Source organism: Lepidochelys kempii, chromosome 12 (genome assembly GCF_965140265.1).
Source record: "Lepidochelys kempii isolate rLepKem1 chromosome 12, rLepKem1.hap2, whole genome shotgun sequence".
Taxonomy (NCBI): Eukaryota; Metazoa; Chordata; order Testudines; family Cheloniidae; genus Lepidochelys; species Lepidochelys kempii.
In genome coordinates, this window is record NC_133267.1 from 32,363,927 (window position 1) to 32,386,687 (window position 22,761).

Here is a 22,761-nt window from a genome sequence, read left to right on the forward strand (position 1 = left end):
CATTTGCCTTCTGGATGGCCAGAATACGGTAAATTTAGTGCATGTGTGACAGATGGGAGGAAGAACAGCTCATGGTTGTTCTGCCTGAAGGGGAGATGTCACTTTCTGATGAAATAATATTCTCGCCAATATACTGACGCCCAATTCCCACACACAACTTGTTTAACTTTTCAAAACTCTTACCTCCTTGTGACACTCTTTGAGCAGACTGATAACTACGTTACATTCTTCACTGTGCAGGTGAGGAGACAAGTCTGGATGCATCTTGAGTTAAGGGTAGCTTGTGCAGTTCATGGACTACAGTTTGAAAAGTGTGCCACCTGCAAATATTAACATATGAAAGTTCATCTTAAAGTCTAACACATCTCCACTTAGGAAGTCCTTGCAATTCTCTAATAGAAATAAATTCATTTTAATCAAAACCAGAACATAGTGATAGCCTAATTTGTTTATTTAGGTTATAATTTGATTTAACAAAGTAGGTAGTTAAAAATGAAAATGCAGCATATGCCTCTGCCTTTCTGTTATTCATTTATGGACTGCCTACATGATTAAAGTTAAGCACACACTTAAGAGCTTTGTGGGATCAGGGCCCTCTGTGTGTTTCATAGCATTTGAGAGTTGTTGAAGACAAAAGAATCTTTCTCCTTGCTGCTTTCTGTTTCTCCTTCATTTTCTAGCTTCTTTAGAAGATGGTAAAAACTAAAACTATGGTCTGTTTTCACTACACGTCCACTACCCATGTGGGTATAGGGCAGTATACATATCACCTGGTATTCTGGTATTTCTGTAGTACTTCAAATCACTGGCTTTTTTACTTGTCCCTAGGTATCTGAGTTAAAATGCAAAATTGAATTAACTGATCTTGACTGACTGGAGACGGTGGTAGAGAAAAGGGTCAAATTTTGGAAGCATGTCCCTGTACTTCACTCAGAATTTTGGTTATGAAACACCCACTGCTTTAACAGGAATCAGAAAATTAAGCCTTATGCAATACTTTTAAAATGTATCCCAAGGGGTTAACAAACCCACAAACGCAGAAAAATTAAGGCTGAACAGTCATCCTTAATAACTATTGTATCTGCAAGTTTTGCAGTGCATATGGTATTTCAGATAATAGCGTCCTTCAGAAAGCAACATCATCTTTGTCTTGATCCTGCAGAGAAGTCCATAATTCTGTTTCGATTACACTGGGTCCAGTCCTACATTGTGCTGAGCACCTTCAACTCCAATGAAATCACCGGATGTTAACCAAGTAAAAATACTATCCCTTTAGAGATCTTAGAGGAAGAGAGTGGTAGGATATGTTGAGATGCGGGGGGGAAAATCACTGCATAATACTAGAGAAGGGCACACAGCAAGATTCGGGGGGAGGGCACATAAATGGGAGAAGAAAAGACAAAGAAACCGAAGAAGAGGTAGAGAATACAATGCGAGGAAAGAGAAAAAGCCAGTTATGGTGGTATCAACACAGCACCTTTTAATCATTTCACAGATAGACTTATCTATTTTAGTCAAAGATTTAGAAGTATCTGAAGAAAGATTAGTGAGCAAAACCACACACATCCCGAAGCGTGCCAGCATATCAAAATAGAAATGAGCTTTATCCTTTGGTGGACACAGACACATTCTAATTTTGTTTAGCAACTGCAGTACTTGGTGATTAAGAAAAAAAAAAATCACATCCTAAAAATAAAATACTGTGTATACAATTTAAAATTTCTTGTTAATTATAAAATAGTTAAAGAAATCTGATTAAGGCCACTTTAGGTTTTGTTTAAAGTGCTGTAACAAAATCTAATATTAAAACAAATGCTCAGTGATTAATTTTAATTTAATGAACAGTTTTGGGAAGGATTTTAGATATTACCCCAAACTGCTTGCAATCCAAATGAACAGTGTCATGCTAACAAAAATAAAAAAAGTAACAATAAGCTTTTTTGTCTAGAGTTAGAGTGAAAACTAAATAGCAAAATGATTAACACAAGTTATATTTGTAAGATTTTCAGCTCTAACCATTCCCGTTGACACAGCTACTGCCTCTCACAGAGGTGCATTAACTATGCCAATGGGAGAAGCTCTCCTGTCAGCGTAGCAGGGTCTTCTCTAAAGCGCTACAGTAGCCCAGCGTTTTAAGTGTAGACCTGTCCTAATAAAAGGGTTGCTCTAAAATATTTATCAAATCTTTTTAGCTAAAAGTGTCTTCTGTATTAGTTACTAAAATTACAAAGAGAGTTAATATATTACATTTTACTACAAGTTATGTTTATAACTTGGCACTTAACAGTGCTTTTTTTCTTCAAAGTGCTTGACAAACATCACTTACATCAAAAAGCCTCAATTTTTAGAGGCTAAAGTTTGCACCAAGTAGTAAATATCACGATCATATTTGCTACATAAATGTGTATAATAGGAAAAAGGATAAGACTTCTAGAGAGGTTACATGAAAGGATACTAGCTCCACTCCAAGACATGTAATCGTCTGAGTTCATCTTTGACAAATCCCCAAAACAACAAGGAAACTAAAAATAGAAACATATAGTGAATTAGCAGGTAGCAGGTGTCATTAAAGTGGTAACTAAGGGCTTGTCTACATCACGCAGCTTTTAGCAACAAGGCTGTGTCGACATAGCCTTGTCGCTAAAAATCAGCATGTGTAAACGCTCTTTGTCGGCACTTTTCCCGACAAAATACTACCAGCCCGGCAAGCAGCGTTAGCTTTGTCAGTAGGAGAGCGCTCCTGCTGAAAAAGCTGCATTCACACTGCCACTTGCATCAGCAAAACTTTTGTCTTTCGGGGGGGGGAGGGGGGGCTTTTTTAAGTACCCGTGAAAGACAAAAGTTTTGTCGACAACTTCGCAGTGTAGACATACCCTAAGCCTCATTATCAATTACCGTATTTGGCACAACACACTTTGATTAAAGGTGATCTAAATAGTTGACATCCGGAATTCAAATACATAATCCATTGACTGAAGTTCTCTATTTAAAAAAATATTCCGTTGCTTATTAGAATGATCTGGCCTGTAGAATGCTACAAGGAAATACAAATTAGATCATCCCCTTTCTAGAAAGAGGCTTTCATGTCACTTCACACCTTAAGTAATGAATGTTCAGATAACTGCTGTTCCTACTGCACACTATTCAACAGCCAGAAATTTGGCGAAGCACATGAACTAAACTAAAGTCTACACTACAAATGTCCTCCTGCATACTTACATCAATTGGGGATGTGAAGAGGTTTTGATCCCTGACATAGCTGTGCTGGCAGAAGCCCCTAAAGTAGACACAGTTAAACTGGCTAAACAATACTTGTACTGGTATAGCTTGTTTTGTTTGGGGATGACAATATAAACTACACCAGTGAAAGTGCAGCTTTGCAAATATAATTGTGTCTACACTAGGAGGGCTTTGCTGTATAGCATATCAGTATAGCTCAGGGGTTCTCAAACTGGTGGTCATGAGGTTATTACATGGGGGGGGGGGTCACGAGCGGTCAGCCTCCACCCTAAACCCCACTTTGCCTCCAACATTTAAAATGGTTTTAAATATATAAACAAGTGTTTTTAATTTATAAAGGGGGGGGTCACACTCAAAGGCTTGCTATATGAAAGGGGTCACCAGTACAATAGTTTGAGAACCACTGGACTACACCAGTGAACTGCTCCATGAAGAGACATGGTCCAACACTGAAGATAAATAATCTGTTATGAGAGGGGCCCTCTGTGACCCTAAGAGCATCCCAATGCCACAGGAAAAGGGGCTTCTTGGTATGTAGCAATGTGTCTCAACTGGCCTGCTTACCTTTGTGTGCACCCCACACACTGTTGTCATGATATTTATTTAGAAGGTGTCTTGTATCAAAAACTAGTAACTCACTAGTAACTAGAATATATTCAAACTAGTAACTCACTGATCATTAATATTCTTGCATGGTGTATGTAGGGTTGACATGTAAAAAGCTATGCAGATGTGCTGGAAAATATGTCCCTCAAATATATTTGGCAGTGTTGTTTTCCAGGCTTGACTGCAGTCTCCAATGTAAATTAAGGTATGACCTCAGAAAATGAAAAGCACAGTCACATGCAATGTAAAAAAAAGCCATCAGGCAAGCAAGTGGGGGAAGATGACCACTTAGTCTCAATGGGGGTGAGTGCTACCATGAGAGGGGGCTGAGCACAGCAGAGAAATGCTTTTGGGAACAATTCTGGGTTACAAGTGTTAGTGAGATCCCCCTGCAAAGAGTAATTGAGCCGTGGAAGCCAGAGTGAGACTTTCTTGCTTGTATGGTGGCTGTTGGTGACATGACTGTGAGCCACAGCTGCATAGCATTTAAGGCACCCAGAGTTGCAAGACTGAACGCCTTACTGGCCTGGGTGAATCCCAAAGCATCACACCTTCCACATCAGGGTTAGATTTGCCGAGTAAATGCCTGACCCTGCAATCAGTTCTTCAAAGAACTCCATGTAGGAATAAACATATATACAAGAGTAACTGCTGACAACAGTTGGGATTGAAGGGAATATTGCAAGCTATCAGGGCTAGTCTACACTGGCAATGCTAAAGCGCTGCAGCGCTTTTAACGTGGCTTGTGCAGTCATGGCAGAGTGCTGGGAGAAAGCTCTGGTCACTGGCACTTTACAGTGCTGAAACTTGCTGCGCTGAGGGGGGTGTTTTTTCACACCACTGAGCGAGAAAGTTGCAGTGCTGTAAATTGCCAGTGTAGACAAGCCCTCACTGTAGTTAGAATAGCTACTTCTGAGTTACCTCAGAGCTTTGGCATCTGACGCTGTTACTAACCTTCCCTTCACAAGCAATTACTCAGAACAAAAACTAGTTAACTTCTCTTTAATGCAAGAGGCTGTGCTTAACTAAGGGCATGGCTACACTTGCGAGTTAGAGCGCATTAAAGCAGCCCCATGTGCTCTAACTCATGACGCGTCCACACTGGCAAGGCACGTAGAGCGCTCTAACTCTGCGGCTAGAGCGCTCCTGGTAATCCACCTTGGCAAGTGGAATAATGTTTGATGACCCCCGCTGGAGCACTGCGGTGCCAGTGTGGACGCCCTGGTCTGATTGGCCTCCAGAAGTCTCCCACAATGCCTGTTCTAGCCACTCTGCTCATCACTTTGAACTCTACTGCCCTGCCCTCAGCATGACCAACCGTCAGACCTGCCCTTTAAATTCCCTGGGAATTTTGAAAATCCCCTTCCTGTTTGCTCAGCCAAGCATGGAGTTCTCTCAGCGCATCTTTCCAGGTGACCATGCCTCCACGCGCCAGACGATTCCCAGTATGGAGCAATGGCGAGGTGTTGGACCTCATCAGTGTTTGGTGGGAGGAAGCTGTCCAGTCCCAGCTGTGCTCCAGCCGTAGGAATTACGACACCTTTGGGCAGATACGAAGGGACATGATGGAAACGGGCCATGACCAGGATGCACTGCAGTGCAGGGTTAAAGTGAAGGAGCTGTGGAATGCCTATCGCAAAGCCCGCGAGGCAAACTGCCGCTCCGGTGGTGCCCCCGAAACCTGCCGTTTCTACAAAGAGAGGGATGCGATACTTGGGGGACAACCCCACCTCCACTCCAAGGACCACCATGGACACTTCAGAGCCCAGTTCAACAAGGCAGGAGGAGGAGGAGGAGGAGGAGGAGGAGGAGGAAAGCAGGAGCGAGGGTGCTGAGGAGGAGGAAGACACCCTGGAATCCCTAGATGCATGCAGCCAGAAGGAAGGTAGCCAGTCGCGGTGGCCGGTGCTTGGGGAAGGACAAACACCAGAGGAGGTTCCTGGTAAGTGGGTTTTATTTTGGGAAGGAAGTTGGGGTTCGAGGTGAGGAGGGTTAGGGCTGTATGCAGGCCTAGATGCGGAATAGGGCGTTGATGTGCTCTCTCACATCATGGTAATCGGCCTCAGTGATCTCCTCAAAGGTCTCATCCAGAACTTGGGCAATGCGCTTGTGCAGGTTTCTTGGGAGAGCCACTGTGGTCCTTGTCCCAGTCAGGCTAACATGTCCATGCCACTGTGCCATGAGGGGTGGGGGACCATTGCTGCACACAGGCAAGCTGTATATGGGCCAGGGTGGAAACCGCATTGTAGTAGAAGACTACCCAGGTCAGCAGCGAAATATCTTCCAGGACAAACTCCTGTGGAAAATGTGGGGAAAGTGTTCAGTATAGGGGCCCTCTGCAGCTGTTGGCTCTCCCCAACCTAGAGGACAGTACGGCCATGAAACAATCAGTCCCCCTGGACCCTGTGCTTACTCACCATTTTGGGGCCCCCGTGGATTATGTGCACTAGCATTGGGACGGGCAAATTATGCTATTGGGTAAACTGTGCTTGCCCTTAAGTAGAGGGGAATCATTGCTCTGACTGGTGTGAACAATGATGCCTCTGTTAAGTATTGCATTTTGCCTTTACAGATGCAACCTTAAGATCTCAGCCGTCCATGTTATCACCGGCCGAAAGACTCCAAAGAATAAGGAAGAGATCAAGTAGAAGCAAAGGAGACATGCTGCATAAAGTAATGCAGCAGTCCCTTAATGAGAATGTAAAAGCGCAGGAGTGGAGGGAGTGCGAAAGGAGGATCCACCAGCAGAATAAAGAGTGCTGCCGGAGCTCTGTGCTTTTGTGCCAGCAAAGCATGGATCGACTAATAAGCATCATGGAGCGCCACGCGGACTCGATCCAGACGCTCATAGCCATGCAGGTGGAGCTCTACCGTGCCTGCCCGCTCCACCCCTCCCCCCGTATCCATAGTCCCCAAACTCTTTCCCTTGTGCCCCCTTGTCACATCCAACCCACTTTCCCCAACATCAGGGTTCTTACCACCACCCAGCTGCCTCCAACACCCGTAGCTTCACCACCCAGCTCTGAAAACTACGACCCTTACCCACTGCACTCAACCCCCATCACCAAGCATTAAAGCCACGCTGAAGTGCAGCACTCATTGCACAGCACTCCAGACAGGAAGGCTGAGTATGATAACAGGACATACGCAAATTTGTGATTGTACCGTTTCCCACCCCACCCCCTTGCCCTTTCTGTTTCCCAAGCATTTGTGTTTCTTTTCAATAAATGTATTTTCTTTTCAATAAATGGATTTTTTGGCTTTGAAAACATTCTTTATTACTGCATAAAGTAAAAGATACGTTAGGCCAGGAAAACAACAGGCACTGCAAGTCAGCGTAGCAAACACAGATTCCTACTAACATTGGAACCACTGTACTTCACTCCCATGCAGGGCACCAAACATTACTGGTGGCTTTCAGCCTCAAATTGCTCCCTCAAGGCATCCCTAATCTTTGAAGCCCCGCGCTGGGCCCCCTCCAATAGCCCTGCTCTCTGGCTGTTCATATTCAGCTTCCAGGTGTTGAACCTCCAAGTTCCACGCCTGAGTGAATCTTTCACCCTTCCCTTCACAAATGTTATGGAGGGTACAGCACGCGGATATAACCGCGGGGATGCTGTCATCTGCGAGGTCCAGCTTCCCATACAGAGAGCGCCAGCGGCCCTTTAAATGGTGAGCTCATCACAGAGCCATGAAAGTGGCTTTTCTCATCCAAAAGTTCTGCAGCCACTGCTCGTCATCCCAGACTTCCATGACGATGTGATCCCACCACTCAGTGCTTGTTTCCTGAGCACAAAAGCAGAGTTCCATGGTGGTGAGCATGTCCGTGAATACCACAAGCAATTTTGTGTCATATGTATTACTCGAGTTGATATCATCATCAGAGTCCTCACTGTCAGTTTGGATCTTAAGGAGTAACTCGACTGCCAAAATGTGAAGTGATGGCGAGACTCGTCAGCATATTCTTCAGCAGTTCAGGCTCCATTCCCGCAAACCGAAAGCAAAGGCAGAGCGCACAGTACAAAAAACGTTGAAAGATGGCAATGCGGACGGAAGCACAGGGATTGCTGGGACGCGAACCGATGCATCACGTATTGTTGGGACAGGACCCAGTATGCCCCCGCACTCCCCACCCCCTTCTCATAAGCCACAGAGCCAGAATAGGAAGAGGGCCTCCGTGGGATAGCTGTCCATAATGCACCACTCCCAATGTTGCTGCCGCAAATGTGGCCACGCAAGTGCGCTTGAAGCTGTCAGTGTGGACAGATTGCAGCGCTTTCCCTTCTGCACTCTCCAAAGGCTGGTTTAGCTCAAAGCGCTCTACATCTGCAAGTGTAGCCATGCCCTAAGGAGGCAACTTCACTGGGACATCTCCCAGAGAAACAGTACTGCCTAATGAAATAAATAGCAATGACTTCTGCCAGAAGCAAAAACTCCACTTAATGAGGATCCATTCAACCAACCAGTGGCAAGGAGTTAATACCTGGTGAATCACCCTATAATAGAAATCCTAAAATCCAGTCCCTATTAGAAACTGTCTTAAAAATACAGGGACAAAAGGTCAAAAGTCATTTTTCAACATCTCCATCCTTAGCTATGTCACTACCATTACCTTTGATTAAAACTGAAAGGATCTTCAAATATCAAATACTATTAATCATTTATGTTTTGGTTTTTTTGGTACTTCACTACCTTGGACAATGAAAACAGAATGGTCAGTTTCACTGTAAATTACTCACATTACAATAGCTTAGCACTGCCACATTTGGGGCACAAACAACTCATTTTTATGTTTAAAGCCAACCCCTTCCCTCACTATAAAACAAAATATTTTAATTGAAATTCTCTTCATTCAAGTTTTTGAAATTTTCTTTTTGAAAGCCACACAGAAAAGCTGAATTTTGGGTCCAAAAGTATCTAGCAGTGTCCCTTTAAGGAGGAAGGAAAGAGTCAGTATTTTATACAAGCTGGTATTTTATTTAATTTTTAGTTGTCATTTTAAGAAATAATCTCTCCTCTCACTGAGGCTACTTAGGTCACTTAGATCTTGTTTAAACTAAGCTTTCCCCCTCGAGGAATGGCAGAGAATTCTATGACTTTTCAGCCCCAATAGGTATCATGAGTGAGAATGCTAGTGTAAACCACGCTCTAGGCAACCACTACTGTTCTAACCACTTTATCATCAAAGCTGACATTTTAAGCATCATTAGAGGACAGTTAGACCTTCAGGTTAAACAACAGTGCTTATAATGATGATATTCAGCTAAAGTCCTGTCTGCACTAGAGCTCCCACTATTTCTACCAAATGTGCAACTGAACGGGTGATGGGAAGTTTGGGGCCAGAAAGATTAGAACCTCTCAATCAAGCCAATATGCTGCCCAGCAGGGACTCTAAGCCAGTGCTTCTCAAGCTATCTGATGTGGGGGACCAGCAATTTTTTTTCCCAATGTGTGCGCAGACCGGCAGCCGATGGCTCGCGGACCAGACCACCACTTTGAGTAGTACTGCTCTAAGCCTTAAGGGCATGTCTACACAGCAAAGAAAAATCCCTGGCTGGCCCATGCCAGCTGACTCGGCTCCAGGGCTCAGGATGCAGCGCTGTTTCACTGCTGTGCAAACTTCCAAGCTTGAGCTGGAACCTGGGCTTCCCACCCTGCAGGGTCCTAGAGCCCAGAATTTTACACAGCAATAAAACAGCCCCACAGCCCAAGCCCAGCACAGGCCAGCCAGGGGGGTCTAGTTTCTGTGTAGACATACCCTAATAGTCTATAATGCTCACAAAAGAAATTTACATAAATCCAAGCAACATAGAAGCCTCTTAATTTTCCAGCCTCTGAAATAGTCTCCCTGTTGCCACAATGAGAAAAAAAAACAGTTACCTACCTTTCTTAACTGTTGTTCTTCTAGATGTGTTGCTCATGTCCATTCCGTGTTAGATGTGCACACACTGCGTGTACCACTGTTAGAAATTTTTCCCCTAGTGGTATCCATAGGGTTGGCTCTGGCGCCCTCTGGAGTGCCATGCTCATGAGCCAGTATATGAGGCACCGCCAGCCCTCTCAGTTCCTTCTTGCTGTCAGCTCCAATGGCGGGTAGGAGGGTGGATCATGGAATGAACATGAGCAACATAACTCGAAGAACAACCGTTACAAAAGGTAGCTAATCATTTTTTCCTCTTTGAGCACTTGCTCATGTCGATTCCACATTACGTAACTCACAAGCAGTATCCCAGGAGGTGGGCTCGGAGTTCACTGTCTTGCAGCCTGCAGCACAGCTCTACCGAAGCTTGAGTCTTTCTGCACCTGCGGGGTAATGGCATAATGGGACGCAAATGGACACGGCGCACACACCCCAAACATGGAATCAACATGAGCAAGCACTTGAAGAATATTTACATTATTTGAAGTGTTTTAAACACTCCTCCACATTAATATAATTGCTGTGGTATTTTCTTTCAAGCCCCTCCTCCACATTACTGTGTGGAAGTCTAATACTACACTATACCCCTAATGCAGCAAAATTTGAACTGCACAAATTGCTAAATGTTCCTGTCAGCAAATTAACAAGTGATCCTAAAACTGCAGATGACAGACCCAATATCTGCATCCAACTAAGGCCAGGTCTACACTATAAACTTACAATGGTATAACTACAGCATAATGGTATCAAAAATCCACACTCCTGAGTGTCATAGTTCTACCAACCTAACCCCTTGTGTAGACAACTGAGTTGACAGGATGGCTTCTCCCATTGACACAGCTACCGCCTCTCGCGGAAGTGGAGTACCTACACCAAAGAGAGAAGTCCTCCCATCGGCATAGGTATCGTCTTCATTGAAGCGCTGCACCAGTGCTGCTGTTCCACTGCAGCCTTTACACATAGACATGCCATAAGTGATTCAAGTAAGAACTCTGCCATGCCACTACCAATTTTTGGTTGCACACCATAGTAAGTCAGTGTTTCTAATTTGTAGAGCCCTGCGCAGATATATATAAAGTGGATATTTGTGGATTTGCAGGACTCTACTAATTTGTCCATGGATTTTCCTCATAGCATTGGCTAACATTTTTGAGAGCTCTTCAGTGATTTTGTATTAGTATAATAGGTGTAAGACTGACTGGTGGTGTGTGCCAGTGATTTGATAATCAGCTTGCAGTCTCAATCAGTCTTCTGCCAGAGGTGTCATCTTGATCAGCTCTCTCGGGTCTTGTCTACACTACAAAGTTTTGTCAGGAGGTATACACACTACAAAACTATTTTTGGTGGCAAAACTCTGCTGGTTTGCCAACAAAATAAAACCACCTCAATGAGAGGCATAAAGCCTTTTGCAGCAAAGTTAAAGCGACAAAGCATCAGTGTAGACACTGTTTGTTTTGTTGACAGAACTGGCTTCCACCAGCATCCCACAATGCTGTGACCGCTCTGCTCACTGTTTTGATCTCTGCTGCCCTGCAGGAATGCACCCCTCCCCTTTCAAAGCTCTGGGAAGCATCTGACAGCTGAGCATGCTGCTCCCTTTGGGAAACAAAGAACAAATCATTGGAATGCTCCTGTTCTGTCCTGCACTAGGAACACAGCGGCAGGCAGACTGCTGCTGTGGAGGGGGGAGGGACTGCTGTGCTGCTTTGACATTCCTCAGCACGGAGAGCTCACAACAGAGCTGCTCAGGATACTGCTCCCAGCAGCTTCAGGGAGGGAATCACAGAATCATAGGCAGGCAGGCTGACAGAGTGGGCTGCTTCGGGAGAGACTGCTGTGCCGAGCAGGGGGCTGATGTGGGGGGTGGGGAGGATGTCCCAGGATAGATCGGTCTTCCTGCTGTCTCCCCTGCCCCAGACACACCACTTTCCTCTCTACCCCATCCCCCACTTCAGCTGAAAAAGCAGCTGATAATCTACTAGGATGCCCCTGGAACCATGGGATTGAGAAACCTGCATCATGTGACACTGTCCCTGCCCCATGAGGCATTGCAAACCCTTCCCAAAGCACCCTGCAGCCAGTTGCATAGTGGGATAGCTACCACAGTGCACTGGTCTCTATGTCGATGTAAGAGCTGCTAGTGTGGACAGGCTCTGCCGACACACAGAGCTAGTGTGGACATGCAACAGCAGTTTTAATGAAAGCACTTTTATTAAAGTGGCATAACTTTTGCCAACAAAACTTTGTAGTGTAAACAAGGCCTCAGAAATAGAAAGCACTGACTAAGCCCTGGTCTACACTGGAGGGGGATGGGTGGGAGGAGGTGGCTTCCAACCTAAGATACGCAACTTCAGCTACGTGAATAGGTGAAGTCGGCATATCTTAGGTTGACTTAGCTGGCTGTGAGGATGGTGGCGAGTCGACCGCTGCCACTCCCCCGTCGACGCCGCTTCCGCCTCTCACAAGCTGGAGTTCCAGAGTCAATGGGGAGCATATTTGGGGATCGATGTCTCATGTCTAGACGAGACGCGATAAATGGATCACTACCCACCGATCCAGCAGGTAGTGAAGACCTGCCCTAACAATCCAATGAAGGTTTCAGAGTAACAGCCGTGTTAGTCTGTATTCGCAAAAAGAAAAGGAGGACTTGTGGCACCTTAGAGACTAACCAATTTATTAGAGCATAAGCTTTCGTGAGCTACAGCTCACTTCATCAGATGCATATCGTGGAAACTGCAGCAGGCTTTATATATACACAGAGAATATGAAACAATACCTATTCCCACCCCACTGTCCTGCTGGTAATAGCTTATCTAAAGTGATCATCAGGTGGGCCATTTCCAGCACAAATCCAGGTTTTCTCACCCTCCACCCCCCCACACAAATTCACTCTCCTGCTGGTGACAGCCCATCCAAAGTGACAACTCTTTACACAATGTGCATGACAATCAAGCTGGGCTATTTCCTGCACAAATCCAGGTTTTCTCACATCCCCCCCACCCCCATACACACACAAACTCACTCTCCTGCTGGTAATAGCTCATCCAAACTGACCACTCTTCAAGTTAAAATCCAAGTTAAACCAGAACATCGGGGGGGGGGGGGGGGAGGGTTAGGAAAAAACAAGAGGAAACAGGCTACCTTGCATAATGACTTAGCCACTCCAAGTCTCTATTTAAGCCTAAATTAATAGTATCCAATTTGCAAATGAATTCCAATTCAGCAGTTTCTCGCTGGAGTCTGGATTTGAAGTTTTTTTGTTTTAAGATAGCGACCTTCATGTCTGTGATCGCGTGACCAGAGAGATTGAAGTGTTCTCCGACTGGTTTATGAATGTTATAATTCTTGACATCTGATTTGTGTCCATTTATTCTTTTACGTAGAGACTGTCCAGTTTGACCAATGTACATGGCAGAGGGGCATTGCTAGCACATGATGGCATATATCACATTGGTGGATGTGCAGGTGAACGAGCCTCTGATAGTGTGGCTGATGTTATTAGGCCCTGTGATGGTGTCCCCTGAATAGATATGTGGGCACAATTGGCAACGGGCTTTGTTGCAAGGATAAGTTCCTGGGTTAGTGGTTCTGTTGTGTGGTATGTGGTTGTTGGTGAGTATTTGCTTCAGGTTGCGGGGCTGTAGGCAAGGACTGGCCTGTCTCCCAAGATTTGTGAGAGTGTGAGAATCCAATGAAGGAAACAGAAGAACAGAAGGGAGGGAAGGGAAGCATGACAATAAAAAGGTCATTCCCATTCTCCATTTAGAATGGATTAGTGGCGTAATTCCTATAAAGAAACTATTTTCATATGAAGTGAGAAAAGGCCCTAAAAGCATAAACAGATGTCTGTTCAAGGCTACATTTCCCCAATTAAGTCTTCTAGTGCCCAGATCTTATTCACGAGTTGTTCCACTGACTTCACCTAGGATTTACAGAATACATAATCATTCAGCTTTGTAACATTAGTGCTCTGAATTCTCTCTTATCAGATAATGTTCAGTCATTAACTTACCAAATAAAGTTGTGTTCAGCCAAAGTAAAAAAACTGTTAATCATTCCTGAAAAACATTTAGATACCCCTGACGCAATGAACTCTTTAAATGGGAGAAGACTAACCAGATACCCTCATTGTAACATATTTCATGATAGGCCACAACACGAGTATGCTTGCAGTTCATCATTAAATTCTTCAAAGCTCAGTCAGCCATCTCAAATTGCATTGTTGCTTATGTGTACCAAGTTAACATATTCATAATATGGGTAAAATAAGCCACCTAAAATGATGGATGGAAGACTTAATTAGCATCTGTTAAATGTTTTGAGATCTTTGAATGACTGGTGCTTTAAATGCTAAGTATTATGTAGGTTCACGAGTAAGCCTATGAGAGAGAGGGGAGCTGATGATCTCAAGGTGGATGTGACAGACCTACATGTAAGAAAATGCACAATGACTTGTGGTCAGGAACACTATTTGACAGGAGAAGTTTCAAGAGCAGCAAAGGAAGCATTGGGGGAAGGTTGCTAGTTTCATTGCAAAAACCCTAAAAAGTTATTCTAAGATAGTAACTAGCTTGTCAGTGGTGAATAAATCAATGTAGACAGAATTTTAACACAGATGAAAACTTACTAAGATATTAAGAACAGAGTGATGCTGAAAGATTTTTTGGCAATAAATGTCTGGAAAGAACTTTTTTTATATGTATAAATTCCTCTGAGAGATCTATTACCAGAAATGCTGGATAAAGAATATCAAGGGAAACAAGCAATTGCTCTGAAAGAAATATTAGCAGTAAAGCACAAGGATAATATTAGGAAAGTAGAGCAATTGCTCTGGGAGAAAAATGGGCTTTAAAATGCCAGGCAAACACCATTAAGATCTGAAGTGATTATTTGGATAGAGGTTAAAAGATGAAGTCTGTGCATTTATTTAGAGACGCTAGTATATTTCATCATGGGGCAGCACTAACTAGTGAGACAGGACACAAATTGGTAAGCTCCTAGGATTTCTCTTTAAGAATATTGCCTGAAATGTGTTAATTTTCCATATTTCTCTCTCCATATTTGGCAACCACTATACAGATAATAGTTATGTAATGAGTTTGGTGCAGAATGCCAAAGGAGCTAAAGGTAAACACTGACAGGTCAGTTTCCTCCCAACTTTCTGAACAAGCTTTTAATGGAACAGACTAAATTAAAAATGACCATGCAGGTATCAGTGCTTTTTACTGTATGCTCACTTGGATAAGATGAGGGAGATGGGAAAAGAAGATAGGTCATATTTGGGAATCTCAAAGCTAAGGTAGGTACTCTGAGAAACGATCATCCTTGATGGATGACTATATTTTCTGGCCTCAAAGATACAGCCCACGCTCCAAAAACCTGAATCACTCTTAAGGTCTATAATTTTCTTTGCCATAATTTAGCACTGCTGGGTATTATTTGCTCTAAGTAAATTGCCCCTACGTGGGCCCACCAGAGGGAACCAAGTGGAAGGATGTAATCCGCTTTATGGAGATTTGGGTATCTAAACTATTAAATTTTAACACTACACACTATCAAATATGTCCAGGAAGTACTCAAAATCCCAATGAGAAGCAAACGGGGAGAGGGGGGTGGTAAAATAAGGACACCTTTGTTTCAGTTAAGAGACAGGACTGACAGTGCAAGAGATCCATCTGATTTATTGGTTGGACATCTTCCTAGAACAACATGAGCCTGGCTACATAAGACAATGTGTCCAAAATACACTATTTAAAAACAAAAAAAAAATCTAATACAAAATCATGGTCCTATATTCCGACAAATTCAGTATCATGTGAATGGAACTCCTTTTTTTTAGGATGCTGGATCTGCAGAAAAGCTCCTGAATAGAATAATGAAAAAAGCCAAGGCAAAAAAGACTAATCAGAAGCTGTAGTCTCAGGAGGATAATGACTGCTTCAAAAAATACACAGCGATTCAAGTTTAATTTTAAACTAGACAGGAAACTACTAGAAACAGACTATTTACAGAGAAAGACTGTGAGATGTAGTAATTTTTAAAAATTATTTGTACTGTAGTAGCACCGAGGAATCCCAGACAAGGGTCTGGGTGCCATTGTGCTAGACACAAAGACACACCCTGTCTTCAATGGCTTTCAAATCCTGGAGTCAAGAGGACAGGACAGGTGAACTAAAGAGAAACAGGGTGCGAATGAGTAGGAGATAACAAAATTAACAACTTAGAAAACTAGAAAAGGAGTACTTGTGGCACCTTAGAGTACTCTTTTTGCGAATACAGACTAACACGGCTGTTACTCTGAAACCTGTCATTAGAATACTAGAACTTTCAGTTCGCCACTTGCCCAACCAATGGGAGACAGTAGTGATTTGCAGGCATCATGGCAGAGGTAGACTTTAAGTAAGGGTTTAGAAAAAGGTGATAGCTTAATGAGTTTTGAATGGGAGTTCTTCCCATGCAATAGAGAGCTGTAGGGGAGAAAGACAGGTGGACAATCAAAGATGCCATTGCTGGTGTGGAAGTATAACATTGTATAAGTATAGGGTTGTATAAGGGGACATGCTGGATACATTGTATATGACAGGGCATGCCAAAACATGTTACAAAGTATCTGAGGGAGCACATGCAGGGACAGTTAGCTTTTGAATGGAGAAGCAATTAGGATAGAGCCAGCAGGTCTAAGAAGCAGGCATCAGAATGGAAGGTGTGAAGGGCAATTAGTTAAGTTAACTGGAAGTTGTTAAAGGAGATTGTTAAGGGTGGCAGGTAATTGAAGATACGTGACTAATCTCAGGGATCTCGAAGGGTGGTGACTAAAATCTTTTTTCTTCTTTTGTCTGTAACTTCTCTGTAACTTGTTCTCCAAAAACTGTATAAATTAAGAGACACAAGCCCCACTCGGGGGGCTCACTTCTAAATGTATTAGCAGAGCAGCTTTGCTAATAAAACAGAGTGGTCTGATAAATTGTGAGTCTGAGTCAAACTTTGACACTGGCAAAGCAAAAATGGAGGCTGATTACTAATTTATTAAGCTATCTGGTAGATAGGGCCAGGGTAAATGGTGAAGGCCCTTAAATGCAAAGACAAAGAGCTATTCTTTGATGCAATGGAGAGAGGGCCATGGATAGAACAACCAGTTAGGAATATGATCCTACCAGTATTTTGAATGGAGTTCAATGAAGCCGGTGTTAAGGCCAGCTGTACAGAGAGAAGATGCCAAATCTTTTAAAAAATGTTGTATCGATACAAGTAGCAAGACATAGTCACACTAAATTGTTCCCTTCTTGGAAGTTTCCAAACAAGATAGCAATCTTTACTTTAATTAAGAGCAAGAAGCTATTTGAAACTTGATTCAAAACACAGTGCTTGGACAGTAAGCATAGCTTATAAACAGTTCTAACAGGGAGTTTCTTATTCTTCAATGGATTATATTTTAATTCTTGTCAAATTACAATGGCATGAATGTCAGTGCTTTTGCCTTTTTTCAAGCTGTAAATTGTTAGGATTTGGAATTAAATTATGAGGTAGTAATACTGAAAAAGCAGGTGATCTGAGATTATAAAAATTAAAGAAACCTATGTGTAACTGAACATATCCTAGAGTAATTAATCAGAGATAGAGAAAGATGCAAAAAATCTATTCAGGTTCCTATAAAGCACCCATCACCGGAGTGTTTGAGAACCTCAGAGCTTAATACACTAGGGCCTTTTCTCAGGAAAAATAGAATTCCATTAGAAAATGTATTTACTAGGGTGTAGCAGGGTGCCACTCCCCTTCCAGTCTGGGTACGCCACCATGCCTTAGTTTCCCCTCCTCCTGGGCTCTAGAAATATTCATATCCCAACCACGGGTCATTCATTTAACATTCTTCCCCTTCTCAACGTTTGCTTTATTAAGCCACAACAAGAAAACAGTTTACTTGACTCACCTACAGCTTAATCAGTTCCTACCCTGGTCATCTGGGTTTCACAAGTCAGTCCATTTACCTTGCCCAGACACCCCACAGTCCTTCCAGCCCTATCGGCAAGGTTTCCCTAGACACTGGAGAACATGCCAACAGTGACTCCTTCCTCTCTTATGTCTTCCAGCAACTTACATCTTATATGAAGCGAGAAAGGAAACCTTCCTTTTCTCTAAACTGTTTCCATCCCCTCCCAAACGCCTTTGCAATCACTCCAAACAGCTGTGTCCCTTTTTAGACAGTGCTTCCTTGCTAGCCCAGAGAGGAGATCTATATATTCTGTCACAAGAGAATAACCATGACCAGCTAAACATCTATATATTGTCACCCCAACCATGACCAGCTAAACATTTTTAAATAAGACTTGTCCCTGTCATCACTAGGTACTAAAGATATGTGTAACATCATATTAGTTGAAATTGGTTAGTTAACATTTTCTAACGATATATTTTCACAGTATAGACTTGGTCTCAGAGTATAAAGATGCCACAGCAAAGAGTATGCAATAAGGGCAAGATAGTCCAATTGCAATTCTGTTGTGGAAGAGCTTTCACCTATCACAGCTCTCCATCTACCATAGCCAGAAAGAATGTCTATTTTGTTTTTTCTGGGCCTGCTGTGCTGCTATATGCAATATTGACAGTATACCTACACTATCCCCCTCTGATGTCCATTTATAGCATCCATACCACACAACCTATGGTGGACATTAGTCAATATTAACTGAAGAGCAGGAGAAAGACTGGATGGCTAAGCGAACTACTAAGATACAAGAGAATCTTTCATCTGAAGGTCACAGGATCAAATATAGTAGCAGCCAAAAGTCATTAACATATGGCATCTCTTCAGTTCCCCCACAAAGAAGTTAACAATTGAAGCATACTGACTAGACAGTGTGGGGAAGCTGCTGCTGATGCCTATGCTGTACCTATTCTGCTGATAATTTCATATATTCAGTTCTCTCAATTTGGCACCCCTAATGAGCATAAAAGTTTATTTTAAAATAATTGCAGAGGGACAGGAGAAGTCCACCCTCTAATAAGATTTATCTTCTCACACAAAAAAACCACACTGAGTTGAAAGTGAAACACCAATAGAGAAGTTTATCAACAGCAGCACTACAATACTCACTCCAAGCAATTTCTCACCACTCCATGGCTGTTGGAATCTGATTTGTTCCAAGTTAATGATCATCAGTCAGTATGGGTAACTAGAGTCACAATAGAATCATAGGACTGGGAGGGACCTCAAGAGGTCATCTAATCCAGCTCCCTGAACTCATGGCAGGGCGAAGTATTATCTAGACCCGGGGTCGGCAACCTTTCAGAAGTGGTGTGCCGAGTCTTCATTTATTCACTTTATTTTAAGGTTTCGCATGCCAGTCATACATTTTAACGTTTTTTAGAAGGTCTCTCTCTGTAAGTCTATATATTATATAACTAAACTATTGTTGTATGTAAAGTAAACAAGGTTTTCAAAATGTTTAAGGAGCTTCATTTAAAATTAAAATGCTGATCTTACGCTGCCGACCCGCTCAGCCCGCTGCCAGCCTGGGGTTCCATTCACCTAGGCCGGCAGCAGGCTGAGCGGGACCTGCGGCCGGGACCCCGGCTGGCAAGGGGCTGGCAGCCAGAACCCCAGACCAGCAGGGGGTTGAGCGGCTCAGCCCGCTTCCAGTCTGGGGTTCCATCCGCACCAGGGACCTGGCTGCCAGCCCCTTTCAGCTCGCTGCCAGGTCTGGGATCCCAGCCTTGCCCACATAGAGTCAGTACCTACCTTCTCCCTGGTTCTAGCCCATTCTCTTCCTCTCTCTCTGCATGAGCTAAGGGTGGGAGTGCACTGAGCACAGGGCTGGGGGTGAAGAAGCAGGCTGAGGGTTGGGGTGTAGGGTCTGGCCAGGAGCTAGAATGAGGGAGGGTAGCTCAGGGTTGGGGCAGGAGGTTTGGGTGTGGAGTACTTACCTGGGCAGCTCCCATTTGGTGTGAGGGGTGCAGGTGGGAATGGGGCGGGGGTGCAGGAGCTCCCGTTTGGTGCTCAGGGTGGGGGTGGGAATGTGGGGGGTGCAAGAGTCAGGGCATGGGCTGTGGGGGGTGCAGGAGTCAGGGCAGGGGGCTGCGGGCGTCTGAGGAGCGTGCAGGAGTCAGGGCAGGGGGGTGCTGGGTATGTGTGGAGGGTGCTTGAGTCAGGGCTGGGGTCGGGGGGGCAGGGGTCAGGACAGAGGGGCGGGAGTGTGTGTGGGGGGTGTAGGGGTCAGGGCAGTGGGTGTGGGCTAGGGTCGTGCGGGTGCTCCCAGCCACCTGCCCAGAGCGGCTCACAGCAGGGGGTTGGAGGGGGTATGCCCTGATTCCACCCCCTTCCCCAAGACCCCGTCCCCACCTCTTCTCCACCTCCTCCCCGAGCAGTGAATGCACTGTGTCTCCGCTTCTCCCACTCCTTCACAAGGGCCATCAGCTGATCGGGGGCAGGGAGGGAGAGGAGGAGGGGCAGGAACCCAGCACGCTGGGGGAAGAGGTCGGGAGGGGGGAGCTTGCCTGCCCTGCAGCAGCAGCCGGCAGGACCAAGCTTCTTCACCCTGCCCCCACTGGGGGGGCGGCACACAGAGAAGAGCGGGCCAGGGCGGACAGGATTTTTAATGGCACACTGCTGCCTGCCGGGGTCCCGGCCTGGGTTCGGCAGTGGGCTGAGCGGGGCCAGCGGCCGGGGCCCGGCAGGCAGCTGCGTGCCATTAAAAATCAGCTCGCGTGCCATCTTTGGCACGAGTGCCATAGGTTGCCAACCCCTGATCTAGACCATCCCTGACAGGTGTTTGTCTAACCCACTCTTAAAAATCTTCAAGGATGGAGATTCCACATCCTCCCTGAGCAATTTATTCCAGTGCTTTACCACCCTGACAGTTAGGAAGTTTTTCCCAATGTCCAACCTAAACCACCTTTACTGCAATTTAAGCCCATTGCTTCTTGGCCTATCCACAGAGGTTAAGGAGAACAATTTTTCTCCCTCCTCTTTATAACAACCTTTTATGTACTTGAAAACTGTTATGTCTCTTCTCATTCTTCTCTTCTCCAGACTAAACAACCCCAATGTTTTCAATCTTCACTCATAGGTCATGTTCTCTAGAACTTTAATAATTTTTGTACTCTTCTCTGGACTTTCTCCAATTTGTCCACCTCTTTCCTGAAATGTGGCACCCATAACTGGACACAATACTCCAGTTGAGGCCTAATCAGCAAAGAGTACAGCAGAATAATTGCTTCTTGTGTCTTTCTTTCAACACTCCTGCTAATGCATCCCAGAAGGATACCTAAAAACTCCCTCTCATTAGCACTGACCAGAAAACTCTACCTCTCCTCTGATAGAGTTGTACTCTTATTGAATTTTTCTGCCAATTTTGCTGGTACTGTACTTCACTCACTCACCTTTCAGTGAAGCCTTTTCTTCTAGTTACTGTTTTATTCACCTCCACTTATATGTCCAGAGAGAACTTGAGCAGGACCGTTCCCTGCGCTTCAAGAGGAGATTTAAAATGGTGTCAAGCTCATATCTTCAACTTCAAGATATTCAACAACACTACACAAATTTTACTCCTGACTTACTTGAGAAAGGGAGAAGTTTTGTAGTACAGCATTATTATTACATTTGTTTTTACCTCCTTACAGGAAAAAAGGAGTAGTCTTCAGCTCCTCAGGGACTGTCTGTTAAACCTTTTTTGCCAAAGAAAACCAAAATTCAGAAATCCTTCTGAATATATTTTTTAAAAATTCCAATGACTAATATCTCCATTTAAAGTCATAAGAGCCCCTATAGCAACAATCCTGAAACATATAGATATATTAAGCTCATAAAGACCTCCCCATAAAAAGTTTTCTTGATTTTCCCAAGTTACCAAGAAATGAATTATATCTATTCTTTCTATTCAGTTCAACAAAACTCATATTGAAACAATGTTGTGTGCAAAAGAAACCTGCAAGTGTAAGGAAGTTCATGATAAGATACTAAACTAGACAAAAAAAAAAAACAGGTGGATTTGCAGTACCCAAATATTGGACCAAGTAATTGAGCATGCTGCCATCTGCTACACTTTCCCTGCTAGGGTATGGGGCAAGAAATCAGGAACTAGGTTGAATCAGCATTTCCATCTGGTCCCCACCCAGACCCCAACATGGGGCCAGAAGCAATCCGAGTCAGGTGTTAGGTGGAAGAAGACCAGGAGATCTGGCTCCTTCACTTTCCAGACCCAAGCATGGGTTTGAGAAGCAACAGAAACCTAGAGAGCTCCTTCCCTCCCTCCCCATACACCTTCATAAGACCAGACACAGCTACATAGGATGAAAGCAGAGGCACCAACTTTCTAATTTCCCGACCTCTGCTCTACCCCAGGCCTCGCCCCCATCCCTTCTCCCAAGTCCCCACCACTACCCTGCCTCTTCCTGCCCCCACTACTCCCCCTCCCCCCAGCACCTCCTGCACACCACTGAACAGCTGGTCACCAGCAGGCAGAAGGTGCTGGGAGGGAAGAGGAGGAGCTGATTGGCAGGACCACTGGTGGGTGCTGAGCACTCTATTTTTTTCCCGGTGAGTGCTCCAGCCCTGGAGTACCCACAGAGTCAGCACCTATGGATGAAAGTTCCTTAATCACAGATTCCTCCGCAGTTCTCAACAAGCAGCTTAGAAGTTAGCAGGTCTTATTTCAGTACTGCTGCTGTTAGGCAGACATGCACCCAGAGGGAGATGGCCACAAGTATGTTTTATATTGCTGCTCATGGGCCACCTATCTGCCCTTGCTGACCCTTATAACATCAGCAGGGAAACAGGAAAAAACCCTATGTGAATCTTTAAAAAAAAAAAAAATCAATTGATGACATGCTGTTTAAAAGGATACCCTAAAAAACTTGCATTTAAAAACAATTAATTTAAAAAATTCAGGTTGATGGTGTCCTTTAACCTTTAATCAAAAGGGTAGAAAATGCCCTATGACATCTAAATAAAATGTTTACTGTTCCCTAATAATAGGTAATTCCCATTAAAGGGAAGCTCT

At 44.2% G+C, this 22,761-nt stretch overlaps 1 protein-coding gene across 6 annotated transcripts in view; it reads right to left on the reverse strand.

Moving 5' to 3' along the window:
• CMC2 (C-X9-C motif containing 2) overlaps window positions 1-22,761 on the reverse strand; it is a 47,982-nt gene that overhangs the window by 21,408 nt on the left and 3,813 nt on the right. For 2 of the 6 annotated variants that reach the window (XM_073308017.1, XM_073308018.1), the window contains 3 exons: window positions 21,143-21,230; window positions 2,456-2,522; window positions 184-254 (listed from right to left, as the gene is read on the reverse strand). In XM_073308017.1, the coding sequence (XP_073164118.1) occupies window positions 184-254; window positions 2,456-2,492 (108 nt within the window). In that variant the 5' untranslated portion in view covers window positions 2,493-2,522; window positions 21,143-21,230. Of the gene's footprint in view, window positions 1-183; window positions 321-2,455; window positions 2,523-21,142; window positions 21,231-22,761 lie in introns of all 6 variants that reach the window. The other 4 variants (XM_073308021.1, XM_073308019.1, XM_073308015.1 and 1 more) reach the window with 3 other exon arrangements.